General features: G+C 41.7%; 1 protein-coding gene across 1 annotated transcript in view; it reads left to right on the top strand.

Moving 5' to 3' along the window:
• LOC5567502 (GATA-binding factor C) overlaps positions 1–12,221 on the top strand; it is a 678,672-nt gene that overhangs the window by 379,988 nt on the left and 286,463 nt on the right. Inside the window, exon 3 of the mRNA XM_021837727.1 lies at positions 11,298–12,128. Within this exon, the coding sequence (XP_021693419.1) occupies positions 11,298–12,128 (831 nt within the window). The remainder of the gene's footprint in view (positions 1–11,297; positions 12,129–12,221) is intronic.

The raw sequence follows: 12,221 nt of genomic DNA on the forward strand, positions 1-12,221 counted from the left end.
TTTCATAGCTTATGGGATTCAAGCCCATTCTTTCATTTGGTCAAATTGTACACAACGATTCGGTTCGGTGTTTGTGTTTCAACACACTCAAACTTGAAACCTTTCTAATGATGCTGTATTGAAATCCATTATCCCATATGTTTGGATCTCCATCTCCACGATATGTTCAATCGCAGATGTGACTTTGCATTGCTGATGTTTTTATCATCAGCCTCAATTTGTGACAATAAGTATTTCTTAATGCGTTTCCTTGTACTTCACATTACTTTTTCAAACTAAAAATCATGGTCAATATTTTCCCCTTCTTCCAATAAACTTTACTTGTCTATATTTCAAGCACCTAAAAAAACGTTTTGAAATGTGAGAGAAAAATAATATTTCGTTCAATTATGCCAAATGGCCGTTATGCCAAATGGCTATTATGCCAAATGGCATTATGCCAAATGGTTATTATGCCAAATGACATTATGCCAAACGGCATTATGCCAGATGGCTTTATGCCAAATAGGGTAGAGCCATTGTGATAGCCGTGTGTGTGGATTCCAACATATTGAACCTCAATAGATTTACTATTCCTTTAAATTTGCATGATTGTGCTATTTTTCTCCGAATGTCATATCTCCGAATGTCTGTACCCCCAGCGTGATAAACTAGAAAGAACAATAAGCAATCATAAGAAGAAGATATTTGACCGCCAACCAAATAAAGAAGGGTGAATATCAGATGACCCAAGATGGATCATTCTAGGAAAAGGGATATTCGGGGGATTTGCATTTGGATGGTTGACGTTTGCGTAAACGACTTTCGTTGAATTGACACTCGGCGAAAAGTAGCACAACCAATCGTATTGAAAATTGTAATCATTGCATTGCTTATAACAGTTGGACACTTAGAGAATCGACACGTCGAATGTTAAAAGTAAAGTTACAAAGTAGCCATATGAAGCCAGTTCACCCAAGATAAGATGCAGAGATTAAGGGGCCCAGATAGCCGTAGCGGTAAACGCACAGCTATTTAGCAAGACCAAGCTGAGGGTCGTGGGTTCGAATCCCACCGGATCTTTTCGGGTTGGAAATTTTCTCGACTTCCAAGGGCATAAAGTATCATCGTATCTGCCACACGATATACACATGCAAAAAAAAAATGGTCATTGGCATAGTAAGTTCTCAGTTAATAACTGTGGAAGTGCTTATTAAAACACCAAGCTTAGAAGCAGGCTCTGTCCCAGTGGGGACGTAACGCCATAAAGAAGAAGGAGCTGCAGAGATAAGTTGAAAGAACTGCTTATTCTTAACACTTCAGTCGTTGCGCTGTTGTATTTTGTACAACAGTGATGAAAAAACCTCGCTTATCGTACACAGCATCAGCGTGGTGCTTCTGTTGCATTTGTTGCGCGACGACTGAAGGGTTAAAAGAAGGGTGAATCATGAATGAAATGCAAATATTTATGCTTATTGACATGATCAAGAATGAATATATCTTAAACTCGTCTTCGATGCTTATGTGTTCTTATGTAAGAACCTTAACTGTTCAATAACTTCTTGATCATCAATTATTTTTAAGTCAGCATGCTGACCAAAAAAAAGTTAATGAGAAAAGTCGACATTGTCGAGGAATAATTTCCCGGTAAATGGTCCTTCCGGGTAATGGTTTTCCGGTAAACGGTTTTTCGGTAAATGGTCTTCCGATAAATTGCATTCCGGGCAATGGATTTCCTGGTAATTTCGGAGAACCCAGTCTATGATCTAAAGAAAAAAAAATTGTTATAAAAATTCAAGCAAGTATAATGTACTACTTCCGAAAGGAGGTTCAGGAGTATTATAAGAAATTATTTATTGAATTTCGTTAGTTTTTCAAGAACTCAATCAAATTCCAACTAAAATATACAAAGCATTTAGTTTTGAGAGTCGTGTAAGGATCTTTTCCAGAATGACTTGGAATTATTGAAGGATGTTGTTCATATCTACGTTTATACAGTAAGTTCATGTAATTCAGGACGCAGAAGCCTGTCACAATTTTTCACATAGCTATATTTATTCACTCTAACAATTTTACCAGCACAACACCGGCCATTGTCGCCATATGAAATTACACGCATTTTCGGAAACTCGCCATGCTTCACCGCTCCACAATATTTTAGATCCCAGACAAATACAAACAAATCACTTCCATCTGAGTGAATCCTTTCGTCGTTATCGTATCATTGCGCGTCGACACACTCGTGTATTTATTTTTAATCTATTTTTGTTCTGGTTTATTCGATCGTAAATCTGATGCCTCCGTGTCGACGACGGTCGGCTGCGATGCTGCGTATAATACGGTGAGGTGCTGTTAGTCCCGAACCACCGTTCCCGGCTAAACTTATTCAGACACGACGAATAAAAGCCTGAATATGATGAATTTATCCCCGGCTCATTGTCAGCGCTGTAAATGGCAAAAAATGCTACATTGTTTCGGATCCGTCGTCCCAACCTGAAACCCCGAAAGGGAAACGACGTAGCATCAACTAGCGCTCCATCAACTCCATCGCTCATTCATGTCACGAGTTCATCGAGAGACAATCCGTCGCGCTCCTATGGGCAACTATTCATTCCGAGAAATCGTTCACACTTTTAGAATAACCGGCTCACGGTGTTTTCCTCACCCCGCTCTTCATTCGTCTAACCCTCCGTACCTAGCTGTTCACACGAGTAATCTGATCACCGAGCAGCTTCTAAACGCAGACTCCCTCAATCGGTTTCCCTCCAGCGCTGTCCAAAAGCCTCCCCAACCACCGAAGCATAATTTCCCCGTTTTGGGAACTGTCTGAAAATTTGAATTAATTAAAACCATCTCTGAGTAGCGCACAGTGTAGCAGTGGCGAGTGAAAGCTGACCAACTTCGGTGAGAGCTATTGAGCGATTTTGTCCTCTATGTTTGTTCGTGATCCCGAAGTGACGAGTCGAGTTCTAATTCGATACACATGGGAAACCTCCGAGCAGCTTAATCTGGTGCGAGCCTGAATGAGTTAATATTTATTGATATCCGCGCGATACATCTCGGACAGACGGGCTGTCCTATCGCTGGACATGATCGAATTGCCGCTCCCTGCTTCTCCAAGTTTACCCCTCATCCCATGCGTGGAGCTTCCAAATTAATTGTTGACACTTTTCTGCCCTGGATTCCTCGAAATGGGACTCAATCCTCTCAGAGTTAATATGATGACGACGACAACGGCTCCGTAGATGAAGGATTCCCTCGTTTTGTATGCCTTTCAACGACTCTCCGCACCGACGACGACTACTCTCGTTGACTCACGACGACGACGACCCAACGGCAGCAGCAACCGAGAGGTGCGATCAGATTTGATCTAAATCTGATAGCACGGTATCTAGATGAACAAGACACAATACGGCGGCGGAGCTGGACGAAGGCGACGAAGACAGCGAAGGTAGTGAAACACATGTTTTGGCGCTCCGAATCCCGAACCCAAAACACACACAATGTGGGAAACCGTCGGCAAAGGTCGTAATTTTCGCTTGAAGTGGAGTCCTTTCCCTTATGAACGCACAAACCGATGAAGATGAAGACGACGAAGACGGGAGTGGGTCAGAGTGGCCGGCCGTTCAAACAAATCGTAAATTTTCCGGCCGATTTGTACTCATAAAACGATCGTAAAACCACCGAATCCCCAAGATCGTGGCGAATCGAACTTTCTGCGAAGGGAAGGATTCCGTTTTCGGAACGGAAGGGAGGAGTCCCTCCTTGCGCGATTTTATGAAGTTGCGAACAACCCATCAATTGGGTCTGTCCAAGTACTCGCGAACGCTCACCTGGAGAAGATAATAATAAAATAAGCAATAATTCGCTATCATCATCTCGTTGCAATTCTGGTGGTGATTTTTGCGAAAATCATCCGAAGCACTCTCGTTAGGTATCGGATTGAGATGCTTGCCGGGTTCGTCGTTTGGTCAAGTTGGTATCGTGCTAGAGGGGCTTACCGGCGAGCACGTAGTCACATCATCGAAAGCAGTAAGAGCGGCTCATAGAGTCTTCAAGCGCGTCTACTGGCTGTAATAACAATAAATTACAATAATCAGAGAGTTACGATGAAAGTGAGCGGGATGCAGTCGGATGGCAGTCACTCGAATAGTTTGAATTGTCAAGTTTTGATTTGTTCAGAGTGAATATTGTTTCCACAAAATAGGCTTGGCTTGGTTGACTGAAATAGTTTAAGTTGGAGTGAATAAAAAAATTTGGTGAATGAAACAAAAATGTTATTCATTATGTGTATTGTTAAACTTGTTGAGACTCTGATTTTCGCTTTGGACATGATTTTTATCTATTATGTACCTTACTAGAGAGGAATTGGAAGCATACCTTCAAATTTTGTCATGCAGTCATCGAGTTCAATATATTCGTGATGAAAGGTTTTCAAACATCAACGGTGGGGTGAGATTTTTTACAGGACATGACTCGAACATTCGCCCGTATCAAATGATAGAATGAATTCATATCTGGAACGCAGGAGACTTAAACATATTTTAGAATAAACGGTCCATATTAGAGAGCCGTGGTTGAACCTTCTTATAAGCTTGATAAACGGCTCTGTTTAGCTCAAAACCTATGTGCTAGTATTGATCTAAGTTGTCTCTAATCGGAAGAACAAATTTTTTCTCCAAAAAACTCTTATAAATCTCTATATTTAATTTTTTATTTAACTCAAACAAAAACAATAAAGGCACATCAAACTCATAAGACGCAAATGCTCTTAAAACTATGACACAGACAAATGTTTTATTGTGACCATGAAAAACTTGTTCTCTAAGACCTCCTCCATCCTCTGATACAATACAAACTAATATTTTCATCAATAAAGTGTAAGTTTCGAAGTTGGAAAGTTTACCACTACAGTACACGATGATCAAACGCTTTTTCTAACGTTTATCGAACAAAACCTTCAATCTTTTTTGCTCTAGCACATTATTCAGGTATACATACTAACTTAAATCGTCCTAGATAGGGAAGATATGTCAAAATATACTACACTAATCAGAAATTAAATTCACTCACGAAAACAATGCAACTAACGCTTATGGATGTTAAATTCATATTGAAACTATTTTCGCATTTTTATGCGCCAAACTGTATGAAGATACAAACATTTCATTAGTCGAAATCATATCCTGAATGAGGCATATAGTGGAGTTGCTACAATCAATTATTTTCAATTTGTAACCAAAGCTTTTCAAATCTTGGATGCTCCTCTCAAAAAGCTTAGAAGCTTCTTCAAATAAGCTTGGAAGCTTCTTCAAAGAAGCTTGGAAGCTTGTTCAGAGAAGCTTGGAAGTTTCTTCCAAGAAGCTTGGAAGCTTCTTCCGAGAAGCTTGGAAGCTTCTTCCGAGAAGATTGGAAGCTTCTTCCGAGAAGCTTGGAAGCTTCTTCCGAGAAGCTTGAAAGCTTCGTCCGAGAAGCTTGGAAGCTTCTTCCAAAAAGCTTGGAAGCTTCTTCCGAGAAGCTTGGAAGCTTCTTCCAAAAAGCTTGGAAGCTTCTTCCGAGAAGCTTGGAAGCTTCGTCCGAGAAGCTTGGAAGCTTCGTCCGAGAAGCTTGGAAGCTTCGTCCGAGAAGCTTGGAAGCTTCTTCCGAGAAGCTTGGAAGCTTATACCCAGAAAATTGGACGCTTCTTCCGAAGAAATTGGAAGCTTCTTCCGAGAAGCTTGGAAGCTTCTTCCGAGAAGCTTGGAAGCTTCTTCCGAGAAGCTTGGAAGCTTCTTCCGAGAAGCTTGGAAGCTTCTTCCGAGAAGCTTGGAAGCTTCTTCTAAGAAAATTGGAAGCTTCTTCTGAGGAAATTAGAAGCCTTTTTTTGGAAAATTGGAAGCTTCCTCCGAGGAAATTGGAAGCTTCTTCCGAGGAAATTAGAAGCATCTTCCGAGAAGCTTGGAAACTTCTTCCGAGAAGCTTGGAAGCTTCTTTCGAGAAGCTTGGAAGCTTCTTCCGAGAAGCTTGGAAGCTTCTTCCGAGAAGCTTGGAAGCTTCGTCCGAGAAGCTTGGAAGCTTCGTCCGAGAAGCTTGAAAGCTTCGTCCGAGATACTTGAAAGCTTCGTCCGAGAAGCTTGGAAGCTTCGTTCGAGAAGCTTGGAAGCTTCGTCCGAGAAACTTGGAAGCTTCATCTGAGAAGCTTGAAAGCTTCGTCCGAGAAGCTTGGAAGCTTCTTCCAAAAAGCTTGGAAGCTTCTTCCAAAAAGCTTGGAAGCTTCTTCCGAGAAGCTTGGAAGCTTCGTCCGAGAAGCTTGGAAGCTTCGTCCGAGAAGCTTGGAAGCTTCGTCCGAGAAGCTTGGAAGCTTCGTCCGAGAAGCTTGGAAGCTTCGTCCGAGAAGCTTGGAAGCTTCATCTGAGAAGCTTGAAAGCTTCGTCCGAGAAGCTTGGAAGCTTCTTTCAAAAAGCTTGGAAGCTTCTTCCAAAAAGCTTGGAAGCTTCTTCCGAGAAGCTTGGAAGCTTCGTCCGAGAAGCTTGGAAGCTTCGTCCGAGAAGCTTGGAAGCTTCGTCCGAGAAGCTTGGAAGCTTCTTCTGAGAAGCTTGGAAGCTTCTACCCAGAAAATTGGACGCTTCTTCCGAAGAAATTGGAAGCTTCTTCCGAGAAGCTTGGAAGCTTCTTCCGAGAAGCTTGGAAGCTTCTTCCGAGAAGCTTGGAAGCTTCTTCTAAGAAAATTGGAAGCTTCTTCTGAGGAAATTAGAAGCCTTTTTTTGGAAAATTGGAAGCTTCTTCCGAGGAAATTAGAAGCATCTTCCGAGAAGCTTGGAAACTTCTTCCGAGAAGCTTGGAAGCGTCTTCCGAGAAGCTTGGAAGCTTCTTCTTAGAAAATTGGAAGCTTCTTCCGAGGAAATTGGAAGCTTCTTCTTAAAAAATTGGAAGCTTCTTCTTTGAAAATTGGAAGCTTCTTCCGAGAAGCTTGCAAGCGTCTTCCGAGAAGCTTGGAAGCTTCGTCCGAGAAGCTTGGAAGCTTCGTCCGAAGAAATTGGAAGCTTCTTCCGAGAAGCTTGGAAGCTTCTTCCGAGAAGCTTGGAAGCTTCTTCTTAGAAAATTGGAAGCCTCTTCCGAGGAAATTGGAAGCTTCTTCTTAGAAAAATGGAAGCTTCTTCTTTGAAAATTGGAAGCTTCTTCCGAGAAGCTTGCAAGCGTCTTCCGAGAAGCTTGGAAGCTTCTTCCCTGAAAATTGGACGCGTCTTCCGAAGAAATTGGAAGCTTCTTCCGAGAAGCTTGGAAGCGTCCTCCGAGAAGCTTGGAAGCTTCTTCGTAGAAAATTGGAAGCTTCCTCCGAGGAAATTGGAAGCTTCTTCCGAGGAAATTAGAAGCATCTTCCGAGAAGCTTGGAAACTTCTTCCGAGAAGCTTGGAAGCGTCTTCCGAGAAGCTTGGAAGCTTCTTCTTAGAAAATTGGAAGCTTCTTCCGAGGAAATTGGAAGCTTCTTCTTAGAAAATTGGAAGCTTCTTCTTTGAAAATTGGAAGCTTCTTCCGAGAAGCTTGCAAGCGTCTTCCGAGAAGCTTGGAAGCTTCTTCCTTGAAAATTGGACGCTTCTTTCGAAGAAATGGGAAGCTTCTTCCGAGAAGCTTGGAAGCGTCCTCCGAGAAGCTTGGAAGCTTCTTCGTAGAAAATTGGAAGCTTCCTCCGAGGAAATTGGAAGCTTCTTCTTTGAAAATTTAAAGCGTCTTTCGAGAAGCTTTGAAATGCTAAATTTGTTACGTAATAATTTAATGTGATACATGTTTTGCTGTGATTTTTGAAGTTTTCTTCTCGTTACATTGTGAAATTAATTAAGAATAACCTATTTCTCTATAAAAAGAAGACTGTCCGGATACTGATTTGTATGGTTTTGAATCCGGACACAAGTACTCAAGCATCAAATTTAACAAGTTTTAACAACAGAAACAGCATTATAATTACTAGAAAAGCATGAAGGAATATTTAAAAGTGATATTATTGTGATTCTGAAAATTGAAAACTACAAATGAGTGAAAATTATGGGTTATTAATGGGGTAACGATGCGCACATCATATTATGTTTTGAAGTCTCCAAAAACAGTGTATAAAGCTGTCCCAGGAGCCTATAACAAATGAGCAGCAATACTTATCACAAATCCTTCAATTTATGTCTCGTTACATCAAGGTAGGTTCCATTTTTTTTGGTTTTATATGAAATACAGCTGTATTGATTTGAATGTCCGGATTTCGATGCATCGATGTCCGGATTTTGATTCAAGTGTCCGGATTTGTGAACATGAGATGGTGCTGAATTTAAACACTTTTCACAAAATTCTCCTAAAAATCATTGTAAATTTTGTGTAAATTATCAAGTTCCACCCTAACAGTTATCGTTTTATACTAATTCATGAACAAATACTGACTACCCAATTGCCTACAGGCATTTGAATATCTGTATCAACTTAGGCATCCGGGTATTGATGCAGCACGGTAGATATTTTTCTTAAAGTTTTCCTCCTCCTTCTTATTGCCTTTATTATCAAAAATTTTGTACAAATGTCAGTTCAGTATTATATTTTAAGAACAATTCAATGCATTTATTTAATGTTTTATAGTTTCTCCAGGGATTCCTGCGAGTTGGTCTTTGAATATATTTTACATAAGTTTCCTGCTAGATTTTTCAAGGTTTTTATAAAATCTCTGCAGGGGATTTTTCAGAATTTTTTTCTTTTAACATTCGTGCAAGAATTCCTACGAAGCTGCCTAAAAAAATCCAAGAAAATTCCACTATTTTTTCAAAGAATCCGTTTAGTAAATCCTCCAGAAGTATTTTAGAAGTTCACTCCATGTAATTCTCGGAGGGTTTCCCCAGGTTCTTCCATTATATTTTCAAGTCTCTTTTTAGGCACTATTTCTTGAGTTTACTCAGATTTTATAAAAAGGAATTTTTCAATCAGAATTTCCAAGAAACTTTTTTTTTGCAGAGATCCGTGCAATAATTATTTTAAAAACAATCAGCAGTCTGACTTCCACCAAAGCAAACTTAAGAAATCTCCTTTAAAAATGCAGTGTTCTTTTGAATTTTGTCAGAAATATTTTCATAAATCAGTGCATTACTGGTTATTCTTTAAAATGGTGTCAAATCATATATATTCTTTCCAGTCAGCAATGAAGGACTACATGTCTGACTTCCAGTTGAAAGGCTAGTGCTTTCAAAATAGTTTTGCATGAGTGTTTTGAAATAAAAGTGATAAAGTTAACATGACAGTTTTCAAAATGCAATGTACGAAATACTATGTTATCACACAATGCAACAGAACGCAACAATACCTCCATAACTTTTTTCAATGAAAACTCTCTTAAAAACTCTCAAGAGAAGAAGACAATTTACATCATCTTTAGCCAAAGGCTGCACAGACTAAACATTCATGAACATTAGGCAATGGACAACACGAAACACCCAGTAGCGCAGTGATGAATTTTGAGTTTGACGAAAACTTTTCAACAACTGGAGCGCGAATAGAACCCATGCTTTGTTACATTCACAATACGTCTAAAAGACTGACGCTGCTAACCGCACGACCACAAACCCACAAATGTCTTACCAACTTATTCATGGATTTTACTTTTTTTAAGGCGCTCTGTGCTCGTGGCCACTACTGTGCCGGACTCAGTTGATCTGTAGCTTCTTAACCGATACAGATCTATTTTCAACTTATCTATATTTACATCTAGTTTCACTCTCTCCTACTCTTTTACTCTCACACCGAACAGGTAGGAGAGAGCTCTGCTGTTAGTGAGGCTAGCTGCCTGCGAAGAGGGTCAGTTTGTCTCAGTCACCATTTGATACTGACGGAGGATGGATGTGCACCCCAAAGCACGGTCCTCCGTGAGGCGTCTTCTGGTGGCTGGACGGGTTTTTTTGTGGAGGGGCTGGGAATCGAACCCATGACCTTCCGCTTATGAGCAAGCATGGGAACCATTCACTCGAATATTGCGTTTTTCTCGCTCACTTCCACAAGCGATCAAGAGCGAGATTGCCCCAACCAAGCTGAGTGTTTCGATTTCCAATGCGCTTTCCTCTTGTTCGCCGCTTTCCTCTTGTTAGACAAAAACGGCAACAGAATGATTCACTACCGACTCCTTGTGCTGAAGGCATCCGATTGCTGTAGCGAATGATTCTTTACATTCCGATTCCGCACGATTAGCATTCGTGTTTGAGAGCTGAAGAGCGTTCACTGACTGGGAATACACAAGGCGAAATGATTCAGTGAACGCAAAATCTGTACATTTCGCAGGAAGCATTCAGTGATTGAATGGCGAACGCGTTCTTTCGTGTCTCCCCCTAGTAGCGTTCGGCAGTCACTGAACATTCGGTGGCGGCAGATACGTTGCAGATATTTTATCGGTAGCGTTCGGGTGAGTGAGTGAATTTTCCCATGCTTGCTTATGAGGCGAAAGCGTAACCTCAAGGCAACAGACCCCCCAAAGGATTTTACTCAACTTATACAAGTATTTTTTTCAGGGTTTGCAGCAGGAATTCCTTCTCATATTTGGGAGTTTTTACAATGATTTATATTGGAGATGAACCAGCCACGGGTTGAAAATCTCCCTAATAAAGCTTATAATAATAATAAGGATTTACATATTTTTATTTTCGTTATTATGCCAGGAACAAATACCTACATACATTTTACTGAGAACAAAAGGTTTGCCTTTTCCTTAGTAATTTCCATATAAATTTCAGATGGCGTGTGCACAACCAAATCTCTCTAAAATTACTTCAAATTTTGGGAGAATGATTTTCATCATACAGTGATACCTCTATGAGTCGATGTTGCATGACTCGGTATCGACTCATGGAACCATACTAAAAGCAAAATTTCATGGTTACTATGATGATCCCTAGAAGTAGCTTTCCAAAGGAATGCTGTTCCATGACTCGATATTTCCATGAGTCGATGGTCCCTTCAATATCGACTCATGGAGGTTTCACTGTAATTGAAACAGTTGAAGCACAGGGGAGCAAAAACTTCAAAATTTGCACCAATCTGTACATAATGTCGGTGAATACGTCGAGTTAAAGACCACATTTGTTGTTTATTCTCGCCTAGAGGTTGGACCCTGATGCACAATCTGAATATTTGATTGCATCTCATCGAGTGTTTTACGCATCAGGAATCACTTATATATGAACAGAAGGGGAATCTGCAATTTGTGACTGTAAAAATATTCAAAATATCACTCTTAATCATACTTTTCGTGCCTTATTTGAACATAATTATTGCCGCAAACACAACCATATAACTAATCTCTCTTTTCTTCTCCTTTCCCGCAGCATCCCGCATGGCATCGTCACACGTCTCGCCTCAAGTCTGCCGACCGCACTTCCACGGTCCCCTATCCTGGCTAAGCGATCCGGCCAAACCCTTAGCATCCGGATCCGGTGCTTGGGGAAGTCCCTTTGCCTGCCCGCAAGACCCACAGGACAAGCTGAGCCATGCCGGACTAGGCCTTTCGTCCGGTCAAGGCAACATCAGTCAAGCTATCGGCGCCGGTGGTAGTAGCAGTAGTGGTATCGCCAGCAGTAGTCAACACCTGTTCTCGTTTCCGCCAACGCCACCCAAGGACTCTACGCCGGACTCGATACAGACGGCACCGACCGAGTACCAGGCCACGATCAACGCCTTCATGCACCAGGCCCAGGTCACTTCAAACAGTATAGCACAACAAGCGGCCGCTGCGGCGGCCCACGATAGCTGCATGCTGGACGTGAAGCCTTGCCTGACGGGAGGTTCCTTGGGGTTGAACGGAAGTAGTGCCGGTGGGAGTGGCTCCGGAGGCTCTGGCAACAGCGGTGGACAGAACCAGCAGTCCAAGCAGCGGGAAGGTACGGCCATGAACTCCGCAATGAACGGTGGTTCTAGTAGTGGTAGTGGTAGCAGCAGTGCAGGCAACCATTCGCTGTTCGACACGGGATCATATGGCGCCGGTGGATACGCCGATACCGTGGGCAGCAATGGTGGTGGCTATGGAGGAGGAGGAGGAGGAGGTGGCAGCAGCTATCATCACCAGCAAAGTGGTTCGTTTCAACCCAATCCACGTTCTACCGGTATGTCCGGTGGCCATCATTTGAAGTCGCAGCGGACGAAGGCGCGTACTAGTGCCGGTAAGATATGGACACGCTGTGGGGTTTTATGTGTTTTATTGTTTGTTTACTGTATTTTATTGGGAAGATTTTTGAGTTTTTGCCAACTTTTTC

Source organism: Aedes aegypti, chromosome 1 (assembly GCF_002204515.2).
Source record: "Aedes aegypti strain LVP_AGWG chromosome 1, AaegL5.0 Primary Assembly, whole genome shotgun sequence".
Taxonomy (NCBI): domain Eukaryota; kingdom Metazoa; phylum Arthropoda; class Insecta; order Diptera; family Culicidae; genus Aedes; species Aedes aegypti.